The 20,152-nt window shown below is 49.2% G+C and overlaps 4 protein-coding genes across 4 annotated transcripts; all 4 read right to left on the bottom strand.

The window, feature by feature from the left end:
* Window positions 1-325: 325 nt before the first annotated feature.
* GLAREA_11219 (uncharacterized protein) lies at window positions 326-2,938 on the bottom strand (the record flags this gene model as incomplete). Its single annotated transcript, XM_008079408.1, has 8 exons — window positions 326-616; window positions 669-1,099; window positions 1,157-1,353; window positions 1,408-1,482; window positions 1,532-1,587; window positions 1,643-1,673; window positions 1,735-2,574; window positions 2,901-2,938. The coding sequence occupies 8 exons, from the start codon at window positions 2,936-2,938 to the stop codon at window positions 326-328; spliced, it is 1,959 nt and encodes a 652-aa protein (XP_008077599.1).
* A 4,891-nt stretch (window positions 2,939-7,829) lies between these two features.
* On the bottom strand, window positions 7,830-9,377 carry GLAREA_11218 (uncharacterized protein; the record flags this gene model as incomplete). Its single annotated transcript, XM_008079407.1, has 2 exons — window positions 7,830-8,779; window positions 8,828-9,377. The coding sequence occupies 2 exons, from the start codon at window positions 9,375-9,377 to the stop codon at window positions 7,830-7,832; spliced, it is 1,500 nt and encodes a 499-aa protein (XP_008077598.1).
* A 493-nt stretch (window positions 9,378-9,870) lies between these two features.
* GLAREA_11217 (uncharacterized protein) lies at window positions 9,871-10,326 on the bottom strand (the record flags this gene model as incomplete). Its single annotated transcript, XM_008079406.1, has 1 exon — window positions 9,871-10,326. One exon carries the CDS (start codon window positions 10,324-10,326, stop codon window positions 9,871-9,873), a length of 456 nt encoding a protein of 151 aa, XP_008077597.1.
* A 339-nt stretch (window positions 10,327-10,665) lies between these two features.
* GLAREA_11216 (uncharacterized protein) lies at window positions 10,666-17,520 on the bottom strand (the record flags this gene model as incomplete). The annotated part of the gene is made up of 4 exons (XM_008079405.1): window positions 10,666-12,101; window positions 12,161-16,194; window positions 16,392-17,164; window positions 17,329-17,520. 4 exons carry the CDS (start codon window positions 17,518-17,520, stop codon window positions 10,666-10,668), a joined length of 6,435 nt encoding a protein of 2,144 aa, XP_008077596.1.
* Window positions 17,521-20,152: the final 2,632 nt, after the last annotated feature.

Raw genomic sequence — 20,152 nt, 5'->3', positions numbered from 1 at the left:
CCATAAAAAAGCCATCCAAATCAAACAACCTCGCTAATCGACTCCGTCCCCACATAACGCTATTTTATGATGCCATGCAGTCGAACCCATCCAGCGAAAGTCTTACAGCATCGCGACCCCCAAAAACGCCACCATGACCCTTTCCGTGGCGAATCCAAGGACCCAGAGCCGTCCGATTCAAGCCCATTCGTTCCCCCGCAATATAAAATCGCTTTTTCGTTCCTTCGTTATCCATACTTCGTTTCGAGGGTATCCGCAAATTCAAACGCTCCGCTATGCACCAAATACGCAAATCGAACAGGTCGCATTTGACAAGGGGTCACTCTCATTCGATGTTGTAGATCCCCGAGACGATATTCCAGCACCATGTCGCTATCGGATCGCTACTTTTCAAGTCCCGTATATAATCAATCATCAGCGCGATACTTTCTTCGACTTCCGTCTCGAAATTCTCTCCGCACATTGTTGCCCGGATGTCGCGCAGCATGGGATTGTGTCGCGTCATGTGTAAAATGAGGAGGATACCGAGGAAGTTCTGCGACCAGCAGAATAAGTATGGGATTAGCCGTTTGCGACGTGATGTGGGCGAAAGCGTGATGGGCCATTTCAAGCATGTCTATGAGTAAGCGTTAGCTTTTTCGTTGGTTCAGAGTGAAGGACAAACGAACCCGCAAACATTCAGCAACACCTTCCGCATCTTGATGCGACATCATCTCTGGGTAATGTAGAGCCTTGAAAATGAAAGGTCGGTAGACCATGTACTTGGCGTAATAATACCGCGTTCGCAATAAGGCCACTTGAATGTCATAAACGTACATGTAATGTACAGGCTCACGATCCAAATCGGTAGTGAATAAAGATCGTCCAGCGCGACTGATTCGTTGTGGGGAGAGTTCGGGGTCCAGGGAATGATTGGCCTGCGGATTTTCCTTCTGAGGGCCAGGAAAGGCAGCTGAATCTTGGTCAGACCATTGAAGATCGGATGGAAGCATTCCTCGCCACTGCGTCAATCTTGAATTTAATTGCTTCAAGACACTGGGAGTGGCGCCAACAAAGTCCTCGCTATTCGAATTTGAGGATGTCTCGGGGTTTCTCATCGCTGAATTGGTTAGCATCGACGAATGTACATATCCTATTCCATTACAAGTTAACTCACAATCATTAATAGCGTTGTGGAGATCAGCGCATAATCTTCTAAGCGCAAGTTGCGACGCATAGTGAGCTTCGAAATGCGAGGCCTGGTTCCCACGATGATCTGCTTCGCAGTATGCAGCATCAAAACTAGGCAAAGGAACGTTGGGCTCTAGAGCCATAATACCAGTGAGTGGCAGATCGAGCTCAAGATGCAACCCCCTGTTGATGTTAAGCCACAATCACCACTGTCGAAAAACATCAGGTTGAACTTACGTTTCCATCAATACGCAATGCCAATAGGCACGCTTGGTAAGATCGCCTCGAGGAGAATTCCAATCGATCGTGTTACTACTGTACCCGTTAGAAGAGGTTACGATATAGCAATCAGACGACTTACCACGTGACCATGATTTGACAGGCTTGTGACGCGGACACGGTCAGTCTCCAGAAGTCCTGTTTGATGTTCAGTATGCAAATTAGGCAAGTGAGTCCAAATGGTGGCACGTACGAGGTGTCGAGAGCAATTCTCATAGTAAAGCCTGTAAAAACATCGTAAGTCACTTCCTCAAGGCTTATGGAGCGAGTATGCAGGAGACTTACGCTGCCAGGGAAAAGATTTGGACATTTTCGAGATCACACTTCGTGAGCACGAAGCCAAGACGTTTCCTAGCCTCGTTGAATAGCGAAAGGCCAGGGGGTTTGTGTTGAGAGCCTCCCCTAACGCCACTAGGCCTGCCTTTATATGTTTCAACGGGTATTCCTGTAGCGCCCTCGATAGCCAGCTCGCCAAGTGCAAATACCAATAACGCCAACACCGATTCAGTCTCGCCATCGAACCCTTCCGTCTGGACCATTGCGAGAATATCTGCCATAAAATTCTGTCTGTCCATGAAGGGGTATAACATATTGAAAGAATCGAAGTATGCATTCGCTAAACGCTGCATCACGTCCCGGGTCAAGTCGGGAAAGGTGACTCTGGGACCGCCAGTAGCCCTCGTTGCTGGTGTTTGCATCCCAAGAAACGCGGTTTCTTCCAAACATTCGTCCATGGGCATAGGGCCCTGGCCCTGATGCATGCGCACTATGAACGCAGAGCCCTCTTGTTCCAAACTCCTCATGTCTCCAACATTGGCTGGCACGGCTTGTATCAAAAGCTGCTGAATAGCGGGCCATGTGAGCATTTTATGAGCGGCAGAGGCATGTCGGTATGGCTGACTTCTGGTTCCACGGCCGGGACTTGGTTGGTAAGAGGGTAGACGATTAGTATTAGGGTAGGAATATGAATTTGGATCGGCATCGACGGCAGAAGAGTGCTGACTTGAAGGAGATTGTTGTGTAGGTCCAGAAATAGAAGCATGTGAATCTCGAATGGGAATTCGGTCAAGTTTGCCTTCCAGGCTCTTCAGCCGGTCCAGGATTTCAACAAGAGTCTTGTCCTTTCTGCAGATTTACCAGTAAGTCCCATTCAGTGCGCAAATGTAAAGAACGTCAATCGGAACGATGGGCATGGTGTGAATCCGAGGGTCCTATGTCGCACTTACTTGGTCGGTTGAGGCTCTCTGTACCTACATTCCAACTTCATCCGCTGGCACAGGCTACATTTGGGGCGTTGCTCATCACATTTCTGCTTCCTCTGCCGGCAAGTTTCACAAGCCTTATCAAAACGTCAGTGTCTTGCAGCCGGTATTCGTTGAAATGGTCGCAAATACGCGCACTAGAGCTCCTAGAGGCGGCTTGCAATGTTGTGAAAGAGACTCGATGCTTACTTGAGTTGCAATAGCTCCCCGTTGTTGTCGAGAGACATTTTGGTTGTTAGAAGATGCCGCGCTTGACCCCCCCGACTCCATGATTCATGGCTGGTTCCTCCACAGGCGCCTACAGAGTTGGAGACAACGAGTATTCTTCTTGGGCGTGAGCTTTAAAAGAGAGCAAAAAACCGCGATTGTCGGTGTACACGAGTGAGTTCTGACACGTCTCCAGCGGCTGGGAATGCTACCGTGGTGGAAGCTCGACGATACTTCTTCTGCAACCGTTCTTATTGTAAACTTATCGGTTTGCTTGTCGGGCCGGGAAAGTGAGGCACGAGTGGAAAAAGTCTTTGATGTCGGAGGCGGAATGAACAGTTGCGAAATGGTACGTCTGGTCTGGTGCAGAACAGCTCCGGCGCATTGCCGCTGTCGCGAGGCCCGTCTCGTCACGATTTAAAAGCGTCAGATCCAAAAACGTTGCTGGTTGGCTTTTCCATCAAGCAGAGCAAACACGCAGGTCTAGACAGTCAACGGTACTGGGTCTTGGGGGTGGCGACAGCGAGAGTGTGTTGTGTGGTGGGCGAAGCGATTTGGCGATGAAGGGTGCTTTTTCCACGCGAAATATGCAAGAGTTGGAATCGAGGTGAGATCTGGAGATGGGCTTGTGGATTTTTGCCTAGGGAGACATGGCAGAAATGCTCCTGTCAAATCAGAATGGATGAACTGGCGGAGTGTACGTCCGCTTCCGATCATAGAGACACGGTCAAATGCTTCGCCCAGAGCCTTTCGTCAACGACAAAGACTCGTCCGTGGCCCTCTCAACCTTCTCCGACTCCAGTTGTCTGACAAATTGATCAATCGCCTCATTCAAAGCCCGTTGGGAGGAGGGAGCTGCTGTTAGCCAGATGCCCGCGACCGCCGACCAAACCCTTCGACGAAGGTGTAAGTGCGATCGTGACGAGAGCGAACGAGAGCGAACAAGCACTAGCTTTCAAGCTGCTGGCGATGGTCCACCAGGCTTGTCATTGAAGATTGGGAGCTGGTGATGGTCAGCTTGGTGAGGTGTGTCGCTTCCTTCTGGCTTTCTACCACCGACAGCCTCGACCTCAGTCCAGTCTCCATCCACAGGTATGACAGGCCAACGAAGGTCGTCTGTGGATCGAGCGGTACCTAGGTAGGACCTAGGTAGGTACTCGTGGACAGACGTCAGAAGAGGACAAGCTAGTCGCGGCGGAGATCACTTGACTATTGAGAACGCAACAGCCATTATTGACCACGGACGGCGTCTAATTGTCACTCGCTTCGTGGTGCTGGACCTACTTCGAAGTACATGTGGGTCACATTGGCAACAACCATTTCTACTGGCGAATTCGCGCGAATGTCAAGAGTCAATCCCCGGTACCTGGCTCGCCGATAGAAAGGCTCGTTCAAGGAACGGTAGGTGTGGTCACGTTTGCGACGGCGACACTCACGCGCACGCACAAGCACCGCGGAGACAGCGTCCGCAATCCGCAAGACTGTACCAGCAATACTTTGCCGCTCCATGTGATGTGTCGATTGCAGCAACGTCATTCTCGATCATGTGAAGGCGGAGAGCAGCTGGTAAGATTCCTATCTTGAGTGTTGAGGATGGTCGGTTGTCGGTGCTGGCTAGGTTGGCAATTATTGGGAGGCAGAGGCAGAATCGGATTTGGGGCAACCGCAACGAATTGTAGGGTTACCTCGTGCGAAGTGATGGCTTCGGAAGGTCGAGTTCTCCTACCAACCAGAGCAAATTATTGGTCTTATCTGCCTATCCAGTGATTAAAACAAACAGTTGAACCTTATTTAATGGGCGACGTTGGCAATTAAGGGTCCTACGGATCAGAGACCCGTGCAAATCACGTCGAGCTCTGGTCGATCGAGCCTAAGGTGGGCCAGCAGTCTCGAGCGCTCCCGCCAAAACTTCTGTATCAACCATACGAATACGCAATTTAACTACAGAGAGCAAGAGGGAGAGTAATGAATTGAATACTCCTCGACTCGTGGCAAATGGCTGTTACATACATCATCATGTCTCTCGTCTGTGCTGGAATTCAACTTCCCACTACGTCATATGTTGTACGTGTTAACCACAATCTTCTCATCCATGGCCCGAATCTCCTACAGATTTGCTGTGCTAGCACCCAAGGGAGACACTTGAGGTCAGATTGGTAACATCGAGTTAATCTCGCTCTCCCACGACACCCTTTATGGGGGTCATATGGCGTCTTCCACCCCCAATCACCTAGCTTACTGGCTCGGCTCGAACGGTGCCTTTAACTAAATCATAATAGGTTGGAGTAATCATGCGCAGCTCTTTTTTGATTGGGCAATCACCGGTACGCAATCCTATTGAAGGAGACCTTGATCATTTTTGGGAATTGGGTGTAACCGTAGTACATGATACATCAGACGCAATCTTTGTCGCTTACGAAACTTCCAACCCAATTGCTTCCGCAGATTCGACCAGATGGACTTTCCAGATGGACTTTGGCAATGACCATGGCCGGCTTCTGGCTCATTGTTTGCTGTGGTTGAGATTGGGGGCTCACCAGCACATACAACAACGATGGGATACCTCCTTGCCTGAGAAAAAGGATATATTCTCTCTGGAACCGATTCTTGCTTGATACATTAAGTAGATACACTACACCACGTTGTCTCTTCTAATAAGTCTAAATTCGCGTGGTGGACAAGGAGTATTCGAAATTCGTTTCCTATCTTTGTTGTATTCGGAGACTGCCCCGTCAGTCTTGTAACGTATCGATGGCTCTTAGCAATGATTCGTAATGCAACAAACGCTATGCAGCAGTTTCTCGAGCACCACGCCCATCCATATACATGATACAATTTTTTTTCAAGCATGAAGAGCATTCACCGTTAAAGAGTTTTATAAAGTTACTCTATAAGGACTTCTCCGGGTACGCTTAGTGAAACAGAGTCAATTGCAGACTCTGACAACCCAATCAAACTAGCCAACCTCTCTGAGTGTCTTTAAAACTCACAAAGTAGGAGGTTCAAAGCAGATACTTTAAACCCCTAGTCAAAGATGCATCAACTTCAAATCGACTTGTTCTAAACAATCAAACTCACAGATACGATTTCTGTTCTATCGAAAACTCAGCTGAGCACTCATTCAACCTTCATTAATTACATTCAAGCCAAACTAGCCCTCATCGCCGCATTAGAAGACAAAAATCACCTTTCTGTCCACAAAGAAATACCTGGCTTATAGGCTATGCCGATATGCCTACGTGTCTCCTCACCTGCTGGTTTTCTCATCTGATATTTCAATTCTTTCCCCATCTTCTTTAATACTCTTAGCAAGAGAAACAGACAAGAAAAAACATCCATGCTCTTCGCTTTTTGAATAATAGAAAGTTGCGTTTAAAGATATGCTGTTATATTTATTATGCAAAGGCTGAAGATATAATATATTTTGGCATCAAAGTTAAATTGTTCTGATATAACCCAAATATCATACCTAGAAAATGCAAATATTTAGACCTAAATGGCCCAGAAATAGACCGAATATTATCGCGATAGAGAAAAACGAAAATCCTTGCGAGCGAATGGGGGCCAAGGTATTTAATAGCTACCACCATTGTTGAGTCTATCGAAGACTTATCTAAGCAACCTCATTTAACCATCATTACTTACAGAGGGGCTAGACTAGATATAATCGTTCACTTCTCAGGCACATAAAGTAGAGTTAGAAGATATATACCAACTCCAGGTCGACCTTTTCCAAAGACTCGGATTCACGAACACAGAGGTAAACTCTACCAAATGCAACGACGTGCCACTTTTGCCCATAGCAACAGCGCCCAAATGATGTGTTTACTATATGAATTCCTAATTTCCTAGAATTTTCTATAGAAAATGCCAGTCTTCAGAATATCATACACGAAATCAAAATACCTACTACCCCATCAACCATCGTGATCAACTACTAGACATCACTATTTCTAGGCGATACCTCCACAACAATTTTATAATTTTCTTGTGAACCCAATCTTTCACTCTCTACAGTTATACAGCCATAAATCCATCCCAACAATCTCTTAAACAAAACAAATCTCCTTCCCATTTCAGTTTCTCACCCTCAACTCCAACATCCAGTCGCCAATCCAAACCCCAACCCGAATCCCCTCTTCCCCCTTCCATCTCCACTACCCAATTCATATTTTCCATCCCTCACATCTACCTGACAAGCTCGGTATCACCTCTTCCTCCGACTCGAAGCCGAATATGGATTTGTGTCATTCATTTCAATGGAAATGTAAAAGAAAAAAGCCTCATGAATTTCCACACCCGTTGTCGCTCAGCAGTAAATCTACCCGCGCTCACAGGTGGCCAAAACTCAGGACATCGTATCAGCGCTGATGTTTCAATATGAGGAAATCTTGGTGACTAGGAAACTGATGTTTTCCAGGAGGATGTGATAGCCTTTCGCGATAATGAGATGGAGACTTGTGATTTGAGAGGATGTTAGGAAAGAGCTCAGAAAGATTGAAGATATGTTTCAAACCTAGGAAGATGTTTTCTCACGACAACCGTCATCTAATACCGTAACTAGATCGTTTTCAAGTTAGCTTTCAAGGTTAGAAGAGCAGTGGTTTGCCGTAAGGGACGGTGTTTATGAATTACATTGCGGATCTAAGGATGTTTTGAGGGTCGCCTGAATGATCAGATGAGGTATAGAATGGAAGATGGCTAAGTGTGAGAAATTGTGATGATTGTTATGATGAGATTGTCAAAAATCCTTAGCACACTGATTCATATTCTTCATGTTTATCATATGTTGTTACCTGCGCATATTTCAGCGCCACACCTCCAGCTATCCGAATCCAAACCCATCGATCCTCATATTTCATTAAATCGAACTTCCATGCACCCACATATCAAACTCGCAACCATCCACCATCAATACCCCTGCGCCCTCCGCCACTTCTCCTCCCACCCCTCAAAATACGGACTCTCATCCAACGTCGCGACTTCCCAATCCGCCTTCACCACCCCCTTCTCAACCTGTTCCCTCGCCCACTCCTCAAGTGCAGGAAGTACCATATGCTCCACATGCCACGTATTCTTATACTCCATCAGACTCCTCTTCCCCTCCCTCAAAATCTTAATCAGCAGCGCAGGAATCTTAGGTTCATCTCTGAATTCCGTGACAGGCGTGAAGAGCGCTGTGAAATTGAAGACGATGGCACCGCTGAGAGGCATACGACGGAGGGTTTGCCAGTCTACTCTCAGATTACAGTCCTCGATTTTGAGATCTGGGCTTTGGACTTCTCGGAGCTTCTCGTGCGGGTCGCCTGGAGGCATGAATAATGGGCAACCGACCTCCAAGCCCCAGGATCCGCGCTGGATTGGGGCGTTGGTGGGCATTTTAGAGAAATAACGGTCCATGGAGAATTGCATCTTTTCTTTGTAATCTGGAATTGAGCCGTGGATATCGCGGAGTTGGAGACCGAGTTTGGTGGATACGTTCCAGCCCAGTGAGGAACAGATGACACCGGCGCGCATGTAATACATGCCATCAACTTCGTTTCGGAGGACGATGGCGAAATCCTCAGGCACGTTGTTGAGAAGGATATGGAGGGGAGGCTGGCTCTTGATTTCGGTTGTAGTGTTTAGTAAGTTATTGGTAAATATCTTTCTGTCCTTTGATAGCGAGAAATGAAGCGGAAAGCGGTGACAGTAGAAGAGTAAACATTGCTCCATCAATTCTTTACAAGCGAGTTCGGATCCTGGTAGAAAATCGAGAACTTTGTTGCCGTGAAGACGGAAGAGCTTCTGGCGCTCCGCAATCATGGAAGGATATGTTTTATCAATTTCTAACCACCAGTCCGGCTCCATTTTCGTGAGAGCTGAAGGATGTTAGTGGAAGACCGACGCAGTCAATTGGGCATACCCACACATTGTCTGGTGATAATTCCATCTTAGAGGACGATATGGCCGTGTAACAGCCGTAAGAGGATTGAATTCTTTGAACGGTGAGGGGTTTGGAACACCAGTCAGGATATCATAGGCTGGAAAGTCACCCAATGCTATGATCTCTTCAGTAGACAAGCCAGTAGGGGTGTATTTGGGAGAGCGAGTGTCCATATATGAGGTAGTCATCGGCAGCAGATCCTTGACAAACGATCCAGCCGCAGGTTCAGGAGATAATAAAATCTTCTTCTTCACTGCTGGCAAAGACTTTGCAAGCTGAGGGAGAGTTGATCGCAGGGAAGGCGGAAAGGTTTCGACAAAGTCCAGCGCTGCAGGGGCAGCTTTCTTCTCTGTGTTGCCTGGCGAAATAGAACGTGGTGGTGTTGAAGCTCCAGAAGCACGCCGCCGAGGGAAGCGAAATCGATCCAGGACGGAGACTCTTTGACGACGGCTGAGAGCTATCAGAGAAGAAACGAGAAATACAGCACCAAAGCCGAAGACCCAATAACTGGGAAATGACTGGATGAACGCCATGGCGCAGCTATACTTGGAATCGAAAGGCGGTAGAGGTTGGCGTTAGAGGTCTTCCTAAAGATATGAGTGTGACTTGTGAATTAGTATATCAACTCTCGATCGTCAGACTGCCCGAAATCTGAGTCGCGAACATCCAAACAAGTTGCCAAAAATCGAGATACAGCGTCTTCGACTTCGAGGAATATATGGCAACGGGAGGAATAGATCTCAGCTTTGAGTAGCCACCCGTTACCACAGATGTAAGTCGCTAGACCCCCACTTCGCATGTAGACTGGGCGATGATGCAGGTTAAACAGCCCAGAAACCACTTGTACCGAAGAGGTAAAAGAATCAGGAAACAGTCGTAGAGGTCTTCGCGCGCGCTTGAGACCCGGCAGCTTGCATGTGAGGCATTTTTTTGAGCGTAGAAGCAGTGAAAGGAAAGGTGATGAGAAGGGATGGGACAACTGTGAATACCACCTGGGCACCCCGAGAAGGAACCAAGTCCTGTGTATCATTCACGGTCGTTTGTAATGTGTCCAACAAACAACCTGAAGTGAATAATTGACGACTCACCCCACTGCATCTCTTCAGCTCCCCTCGGCCATCCGCCCACCCTCGAACGACAGCCACCTGCCGGTCTGAAGCAGTGAAGATCCAAAGCTGTCCCAATGCGGTCGACAGCGGCCGTTCCCCCAGCAAGCCCACCGCCTCTTCCCATATACATCCGGTCACGTTGCCGATTCGTAGTGCGCACCATACCCAGCGGGCATCGTATCAAATGCGTCCTGGGTCGCGCCCCTCGAATCCCATCCGTCCATGTCGACGAGACCAAGGGACAACTGGACCGCTTCTGGTAGGCCGCTGCATCGGAATCGTAGGGCAGGACGGAGTGGTGGGCAGACCCAAAACATGTCGTGCGTGGTCCACCCAGCTCGTCTTCGTTATCGCTGGGAGACTTTTGCCCCATTAGGCTTGGACATGTTTAGGGATCACGTGTTGGCCATGGGACGGCTAACAGCTATATCAAGATATTTATAGAATACAAAAAATATAACGCTGGTAAACTGGTATATTATGTTGCAGTAGATTGAAGGGTATATATAGTCAACTCAAACGCGCCCACCATAGCTCTAACAAGTCATCGAGACCACACCCCGCGCCGTCTTTCCTATGCAGATACACTACGATACAATGCTCCGTCTCCCAAAATAAATATAGTGAAACGAACAACCCTGGGGTATGAATACATCCTAACACGTAAATCCCACCAAATCATTCGCTAAACTCCGGCAAAATGCTGCATTCGCTAAACCCCAGCTATCTTCTTCCAACGACTGAAGAGACCGCCAGATGCAGACGGACCTCGAGACGGTGTGGTTTCGACAAAGCCAGAGTCGCGTCTACTGGATCTACGTTCTCCTTGGCTGCCCTCACCACTTCTCACGGTTGCCTTATCACCGCCGCGTCGAGATTCGCGTCTTCTCCGACGTTCCTCTGGATCCTCATCGCCATACTTAGACTGCCGTCTTGACTTGCGACGTCTGGCATTGTCATCTCCATCTTTCTCTTCGCCCTCCGCAGATGGAGTGGCTTCCGGTGGCGGCGGCGCATCAGAGTGATCTTTAACCCACGAGTCTGTGCCAGAATGCGGCCATCCAGGCTTCTCCTTCTTACGTTTGGCATCCTTATAAACAGGGCCATCCGCAGGCATGAACTCGGCATCTCGTGATTTGCTGCCATTGCGAGAGTCAAAGTAATCTTCTGGAACTGGAGCCGACTTCCGTCGACTGGTCCTTGGGGTGCTGCCGCCAGCTTTAGCAGCGCGTCGCTCTTCTCGTCTTTTCCTGCGCTCTTCGTCCTCGGCGGGCGGATCCATATGTGATCTTCTTCGGTCAGACTTTCGTCGGCGTTCAGGATCTTCTGTTAACGGTTCACCATCAGTTTGTGCAGATTCCTTTTCAGCCTTACGAGCACGACGTCGTTGTCGGTCTGCTTCTTTTGCCTCAGCGGCTTGTCGATCGGCCTCCTCGCGAGCTTTCTGTTCACGTCGTGCAGCGCGTCTCGCTTCCCTGTCCTCTTGCTTACGAGCTTCCTCTTGCTCCTCTTGCTTCTTGCGACGATCTCGCCTCTCTTCATCCTTGGCCCTTCGAGACTCTTCAGCAGCTTTGTCTATAGCTTCCCTCTCAGCTCTCCTCGCGTGTCGAGCGGCCCTACGAGCCTCTTGGTCCTCGTCGGCTGCTCCACCAGACATGGTCATATCGCGATCCACCGTATTAGATCTCTCTCTGGTAGGACGTTTGATTTTTCGATCCTCACGCCTCAATCCACGTACGCCTTCGTCATCCGTAACAGCCGTGCTTCGTCGTTTGTTATCGGGTCGAGATTTGGAGCTTAAAAGACCACCGAACATGCCACCAAGACTAGCCCTCTTCGCGCTTGAATCAGCTCTCTTCAATCCAGGTATGTTTTCGGACGGGCCTCCGGCGTCGACCATAACAATATCATCTTCTTGTTTCCCCTGTTTGTAACCTCTTGCATTAGCATAATCCCTTGAGAATGACGGCGGCTCTCTGGACCGGTACGGCATGTCGTCCATTCCAGGTGGCATTGGCACTGCTGGTGGCGGGGCGCCTCGGAAGATTGGGTCTGAAATTACCTTCGATTTTCCTTTTCGTTCCCGACTGGATCGCTCAGGGGCTGGTTCTTCGACCATCACAATGTCATCATCATCATCAATGATACCTGAAACAGTCGTGTTAGCTATGTCAAAAGGTGAGGTGAGATTTGTTTATGTGACTTACCACGTGATTTGCTCTGCTTTTCTGACTTGCTTCTCGAAAGTTTGCCAGGGGTGATTCCCAGCATCCTTGCGGCCTTTGCTGACATCTCAGGCGGATCTTCTGGAGGTGGAGAAGGCATGCCTGATTCATCGAGGACTGCAGAGTGGCGACGACTTGTGCGGCCGCTACTTGGCCGTTTCTCAGAGGTCGACTTGGATCGTGACAAAGTGGGTGTCGCGCCAAACATGCTCGATATCCCCCTCGAGACTGGTGGGCGATCGGCTTTTTCAGACGAAGAGTCTTTCGAAGATGTTTTCTCTTCCTTCTCAGGTGATTTTCTAGAAGACTTGGAACGTTTCACGTCGGAGTCCTTTGCTTTCTCCCTAGAAGATTTCTTTTCCTTCTCGTCTTTGCGTGGAGTTGCACCCCATGCGCCCCACGAGGAAGTGCCATCGCGAACTACTCTAGGACGCTCTTTCTTGGATGATGATTTGGGCTCGGGTGGTGGAGTTGGCGGTCTTGAGATGGCGACCTCTTCCTTGGGCTCCTTGACTTCCTTGGGCTCTTTTGCTGCTTTCTTTTCTTTGCTAGATGACTTACTCTTGCTAGACGCTTTGGGCTCAACGGGCATCTCAAGGTCAAGCAAATCGTCGTCGAAATTATCAGACGGGAAACTACCGGGGACGTCTTTAGATACTGATTTGGGTGGAGGTGGTGGGCTGGTCTCCTTAGACGCGGATTTTTCCTTCTCCTTTTCTTTCGAGGACTTGGACTTCTTCTTATCCTCCTTAGTCTCCTTTGGTGGCGCTGGAGGCGGGGGAGGCGGCGGGGGGGCGAGATCTTCTACTTCCTTCGCCGGCTCGAATGCTTTCAATCGATCAGCAATCTTTCCTCCGGAGACTGGTTTCTTGGTAACGGTTGATGCCCTCATCAAAGCTGCAGCTGCAGCAGCAGCACGAACACCAGACGAGGACGATGTGTCCTTGGACGTGCGGGTGGCTTCTGGAAGGTTCGCTTTGTCAGCACCCGCACTTGCAAGATTCGCAATCTCGTCTCGCGGCGTAGCGGCGGCACCCTTGCTCGACTTTTTGGCACCCCAGAAACTAAAGACCTCGGACTTGTCCTCGATTTTGTCGACCCCGGAATCCAGATCGATGAGCAGATCCGCTTCAGGCGCAGCCTCCACTTCGATTTCCGGCTCGGGGTCTTTGCTGGCCTTCCCCTTCTTCCCCTTTGCGGAGGCCTTGGTATCCTTTTTGGAGGACTTCTTGGCATCTAGAGCCGCTTGTTCTTCAGCCTCCTGATCCTTGAGAGCCTGCTCCTCCGCTTCTTTGGCAAGCTTCGCTTCGAGCTCGTCCGCGTCTTTCTTCTTTGCAGCATCATCCAATTTCTTCTGCTCCTTCTTGGAGAGCACCTTCTTTGGTTTCGCTGCCTCGAGCGCGGCGAGCTTTTCCTCGGCCTCCTTTTGACCGGCCTCCTCTTTGGCTTTCCGCTCTTCTTCGGCCTCTTCTTCCTCTTTTCTGATACGATCTGCCTCCTCCTGCTCCTCTTTCTCTTTCTTTGCTTTCGCATCAGCTTCTGCCTGCTCCTCCTTTTTCTTCTTCTTGTCGAACTCCTTCTTCTGTTTACTGGACATCTTTTTGTAGGCAGCTTCCTCCTCCTCCTTAGCTTTCTTCTCATCCCTCTTCTCCTCCTCTTTAGATTTCACCTTGGCGGCAGGGCTTCCAAAATCTCCCCACATATCTGCTTCAGGTTCGGTAAGATCCATTGCTGGGGGTGTCGGGGCAGGAGGTGGGGGATCGTCGACCTTCTTGGACTTTGACTTTTTGTCCTTCTTAGTGACCGCTCCCCAGCTGGAACCCCAATTGTCTTCGGCAGGTTTGGGTTCATCAACAGGCTCTGGTTCTGGAGTCGCAATCTCCTCGACCATCTCGAAAGGACTCTTAGTCTTCTTACCCTTCTTGCCTGTCTTGGAAGCGGAAAAGCCCCATGAATCTTCTGCTGTTGGTTCCTCAACTATATCGGGTTTGATAGGCTCGTCTAAGTCTTTCGTCTTTTTCTTTTTATCCTTGCTCTTAGAATTGGTAAATGACGAGAAGAAATCGTCGCCACCGGCGTCGCCAACTTCAGGGACGACTGGAGGTACATCTTCTTCGATAATGGACTTATCCCCCTTGCCGTTCTTGTCGGTTGATTTTTGACCCCAGTTCATCCAGTCATCATTGCCGGAAGATTCGATGGCTTTGATGATAGGCACAGGCTCTGGAGATGTCTCCTTTTTCCCTGCCTTCTTTTTGTCCTTTTTACCTGTGATGCCCCAAGACGAGCCCCAACTCGATGCTTCTTCAACCTTTTCTGGTTCAGGAGGAGGAGGTGGAGGCTCGATTTTGGATTCTGCGACGGTCTTGTCCTTCTTACCTTTCTTGTCCTTCTTACTCCCGAACATACCCCAGCCGTCATCAGCGGTTTCCTCTACATTAGGCTCTGGTTCAGGATCGGGCGCAATCTCAATCGGAGCAGGAGGTTCTTCGGTGGCTTTGCCTTTCTTGTTCTTCTTGTCTTTCTTAGAAGTGGCAAAAGAGCCCCAACCACCACCATCATCAGGCTCTTCCTGAGCTGGTTCCGGAACGACTGCTTCGACCTTAGGAGGCTCCTCGACGTCAAAGGCGTTCTTTCCCTTCTTCTTTTTCTCTTTCTTTGATGTTGGAACAGAACCCCAAGCATCGGCTTCGGGCTCTGGCTCTGGTGCAGGAGGTGGAGGAGGTGGGACTTCTTCAATTTTGATCGGCTCGTCTTTCGTTTTCTTCTTCTTGCTATTTTTCGTAGAGAAGGATCCCCAACCGTCATCCGCAGGTTCTTCAACGATAGGATCTGCTATGACAGGCTCTTCCGCTTTGACCGGCTCATCGATCGTGTTCTTGCCTTTCTTCTTCTTGTCTTTTTTAGATGTCGTCGAAAACCCCCAACCAGAATCAGCTTCCACCTCTGGCTCTGGTGCAGGAGGCGGAGGAGGTGGTATTTCTTCTTTGATTTCTTCAATGGCGCCCTTGCCCTTCTTCTTCTTGTCCTTTTTGGAGGTCGCAACAGAGCCCCATCCATCGTCGAGGGGCGCGGCTTCGATTTCAGGAGGTTCGACAACTTCGGCAATCTTCACAGGTTCCTCGACCACGGCTTTACTTTTCTTTTTCTTACCTTTTGCAGCACCGAAAGATCCCCAGCCGTCATCAGCAGGCTCTTCAGCTACGGGATCCGCAATGACAACGGGCTCCTCTTTGATTTCCTCGGGCTCGTCAAAAGAGCCAAACCCAAATGATGCCTTCCCCTTTTTTGCTTTCTTGTCCTTCTTGGAGCTAGAAAATCCCCAACCGTCATCGGCGGGTGCCTCTGGTTCTGCTGGTGGTGGCGGGGGAACCTCTTCTGGCTTAACTACATCGTCCACGATATTCTTACCTTTCTTTTTCTTGTCCTTTTTGGAGGTCGCGACAGAGCCCCATCCATCGTCAACAGCGGCCTCCTCTTCCACTGGCGGCGGCGGCGGCGGTGGTGTAATGTCATCTTCTTTTGCAGGTTCGTCCCAGACGTTAAACGTAGCTTTCTTCTTTTTCTTATCCTTCTTATTACCGGCCGGAGCCCATTCGTCTTCGACAGGGGGCGGTGGATCTACAGGCTTGGGCTCTTCTGCGGGAGGTTCCGGCTCGCCCTTCTTACCCTTCTTCTTTGTGGTTTTGGCAGCTCCCCATCCTCCCCCCCAGTCGTCTTCAACCGGCGGCTCTTCAGCTATAGCAGGAGTCTCATCCTTGGTTTCTTCAAAATCCATAAAGCCCCCTTTTTTCTTCTTCTTATCCTTTTTGGAAGCAGCGGTGAATCCGAAATCGAAGGTATCATCTTTTTTGTCTGGCGCATCAGGGTTGTCAGTCTTCTCTTCGTCAAGGGACCCAAAGGTAAATCCAGTATTCTTCTTCTTAGGCTTCCCTCGATCTATACTCCAGGATGTATCACCTTCAGCTTCTTTGTCCTTCGTTTCCGTTGCATTAGTAGCAGAGAAATCCCATGTACTAATTAAAGTCAGCATCTCTATAATCGACAGTGATACTCAGTCCATTCCCGTAAGTCTCCAGAGTAACATCCTCGTCATGCAATTTGTACAGATATACCTTTGGGTTTGTAGATGGACGCTCATGTCTCTGGTCTTTATTTGCAGGTAATGAAGTGCAGAATAGGGTTTCTGCAAAAGTACAGATGAGTAGCTTACCTTGATGTTTTGGCAGTTTTGGAATCCCCTGTGGCCCAACTTGAGCCCCATGTTCCCACTCCAGAAGCACTTGATTTCGAACCTGCACCAGAAAACCCTGTATCAAAACTTAGATCTAACCCCGGACCGTCGTCTAACTTAATCTCATGAAACGCATCAAACTTTTCCACGGGTGGATCTGGAGCCGCCGCCGGTGTAGGCTCTTCTGCCTTTGCTCCTTTCTTTCCCTTCTTCTTACCTTTGGCTGGCATAAAACTCCCCCAGTCGTCGTCAGCTGGAGGATCACCGCCACCAGCGTCACCATCTCCATTCGTATCGTCCTTTTTATCCCCAAATGCGTCGCCGGCGCCAGCACCGGTATCTCCAGCACCCTTATCAGCACCATTCTTGTCCTCGCCAGCCCCTTCCTCCTTCTTCTTCTCATCGTCATCCCAACCACCTTGGGCTGCACCACCCTTCTTCTTCTTATTTTTTGCCGCCTGGGTGAAACCTTGATTAGAGTTGAAGTCCACTTTTGAGGCCATCGCGGGGTCGTGGAATAGGGAGGGCTCGTCTTGTTTTTGCGGCGTATCCGTAAGAATGAGGTGGTCGGTCTGGAGTGAGGGGTGCTTTTCGGCACGAGCTTCGGTATCGTGGAAAACGGTAACCTCTGCGGTCTGTTGTGGAGAATCATCACCACCTCTCGGCGAGCAGTCTAGCCTCGTTTTTGGAGTTTTGAGGGGTTCGACGTCCTTTCTGCACCGCCACGTAAGTGCTAGATCCGGAAATATATCCTATAAGTTCGTCAGCGATCTGAGCTGTTCACGATCCACACCGCTGTCCTGCGGCGGGCTTCGGCCACTACTGCACTGCACGACAGCAGCAGCAGCAGCCATGTCGAAGCATAGACGTATATAAGAACATGAAAATTATTGAATAAGATCGCATTTGGTCGTACCAGTCTTGTTGATTCAGGTTTCTGGGTCCGCAATTCAACCCATGCCTTGGCCAGAAAGCTCAATCGAATGCGCGTGTCCTCCGCAGTCCAATTCCCATCATCCAATCCAGTCGTCCAAGAATGAGTCGTCCGTAATCCATAATCGTTCTCTGGGCGACAGTCGCCACACTTTAAGACCTCGACAGCTGCCATTCTGATTTCTCAAACTGGTGTATTTACTGTTTCGCGTCAGACTCATCGAGGCTATCTGGCCGTGGAGCGCAAAAAGAAGGCTGTTCGGGATCGTAAATGTCGACACGAAAAAGTTCTTTTCTCTTGCAGATTTGAGAAAAGCTCGCAGCCCTTGGGTCGTCTAGAGCGAAGCGTGTAAAATATGAGGTCGGAAAGGCGACAAATTCCTCACAATGAAGGAATGGAGATTCTCCTGAATCAAGTTGTCGGCAAAAGAAGTGGTACTGTGCAATGAAGGATGGTCACACGGATTCTCGTGTTGCAGCCACTCGCAGTCGCGCAAGGGCTCAAGGGATGGTCAGGATGGTGGAGGGTGGGAGGTGGTTGGATGGTTCTGACCCTGGCTGGCTTGTTGTGAGACAGCTTACCAGCAGTTTCTCGGGGAGCTGTGCACGACGACGAGGAAACCCTTATCATGCGCGTCCGTGCTTGTGATACACAATTGCCGGAAGAAATAATTCTGTAGATGATGATGATGATTGCATGGTGTTGATGCAGCAAACACGCTGCACGCGAGAGACAGAGGAGATGGCGGCTCTGTTCTGGATCTTATCTGCCAGCACCAGGTGACGAGATCTTCGCAGCGACGGGTAGGTTGACTCTGGCGCAGACACCATGGGTCGGCGCGCATTGTTCAGTGATTTTTTTTCACGCCGGCCATTTTGACATTGGCGGGGAAAGTTCGAGGTGGATTCTGGTGGAGAGAGGGAAGCGGACTGGGGATGGGCTGGATGGGGACCGGCCAAGTAAACAAACACAGTACAACAAACATCAAGGGCAAGTACTCATACAGTAGTGTAGGGCAGCTGTGCATCATCGTTATTGCATGTCGTTTCCCGACGATTTGTATTTTAAAGTACGAGGTATCAGAAGATCAAGGGCCGCATCTGGTGCATCCCGGAGTCCTTTTCAGGAAATACCTTCGAGTAGCGATGAGGCACAACTCCTGTCCCAGCCAAAGGTAGTCGAGTACTCGAGTATTGGTCTGAAATCTTAATCCGAGTATTATTCCTTCGCATCACCAAACCCGAGCTCCAAGACGACCTTCTCACCACCTCATCACCTCTCCACCTCCCTCCCCACTTCATACTCGGAGTCCGTCCTCCTTCCACAATCATCCTTCGCCGCCTCTCACCGCAACTTTGAACTCATCTCTCAAGCAACGCGCCAAACAAATCAACAAATCGCGACAGGCAATTGGATTGATGCATAAATACCTTATTTCGCGCGCCTTTCTGGTTGGCTCAGGCGCATGGCGACGAGGGCACATGTGCGGAACACGCTGCCAGGAACGGCATGGCATCGTTGCCTCCCAACCATTCGGGCATTCGTACACCATCTGCAAGTCGTGATAGGTCTGCCTTGCAGCGTCCGGTTGAACAGCTAGAGTCTCGTACGTGATTGCGGGTTCATTACTTAAGATTCCTCGAACAGAACGTCGACTCGAAGAGTAAAGTGGAATTGTTCTTTTAACTTCTATGCGGAAGCCTTCTAAGAACCACAATTAAAGCCACGAACCTGCTTTTACTCAATTATTCTTGATGGTTCCTCAACGCATATCCAATAGTTAGGGGACAACTCACACGCCGGACGTCCACAGAATCCTCTTTGGGTTGTTTCTGCTTCAGATATGGAGAACAATTCCACGATGCATACCTAGGTAAACATCATAAACTGCAGCTTAGTAGCAATTCATTGTTTATTAACCCACTCTATGAGTTGTTTGAAGACTTTGCGAAGCATTCATACCTAATAGAGGGGCACCCAGTCTCGTGGTGGACGAAATAAGTGGGAGTCGAAACACGACATATGTTCAATTACCTACAGTAAGGTTGACGAAATATTGTACATTTAGCGGATCAACTTGGAACAATGTCACATATTCCGTCAATTATTTCTAGGTAAATGAGACTTCCAAGCTCTATTCGAAGTCCTCTTAATCAGTCCAAGATCAATGGGTAGATTGATGATTAACACTTATTTTATCCCCCGCGAAGGTAGCCAAAGACTTTACAGATTTCTTGTGTGACACAACCCCCACCTCAACCCGAATGCAGATTTCTAAAAACTAACGATCACAGAACTTCACCAATGCTTCTAAGCCAAGTGCGACCCAGACCTACGTTACGAAGGGAAGATTTTCACGTCGAAACAATCTATTCATGTGCCCCTTTTCTCCTCGTCTTATTTACCGTTTTCATACACCTTGATTTCCTGGAAAAGCTGGGGTTTGCTTCGTACCCGAGGTACTCGACCATGGATGGTAACGAATAACACCGCTCCAAGCAGCGCAGCCAAGGTCGAACGTAGGGTTCAGTCGTCGGGGTTAAGTATGCCCTCATCACACGCTCCTTAAGACGAGGGGGCTCTCGAATAACGCCGACGATTAAGTCATGTTGATACTGGATTATCGGAGGTCCACGGTCTCCATTTCACTAAGCAATAATTAACTCTGCACTTGACGAAATGTACTATCCCCCCCCCCTTATTAAAGGTAATACGGTGGGTAATGTGGAGCTTGACGGACGAGTAGAATTTGTCGGATCGAGGAAGACTTACGCATAGTTTATGTGGTAAAGATGAAAACTTAGTA

This window comes from Glarea lozoyensis, assembly GCF_000409485.1.
Source record: "Glarea lozoyensis ATCC 20868 chromosome Unknown GLAREA11, whole genome shotgun sequence".
NCBI lineage: Eukaryota > Fungi > Ascomycota > Leotiomycetes > Helotiales > Helotiaceae > Glarea > Glarea lozoyensis.
Note: the sequence above shows the minus strand (reverse complement) of the source record. Positions and strands in the feature narration are given on the sequence as shown.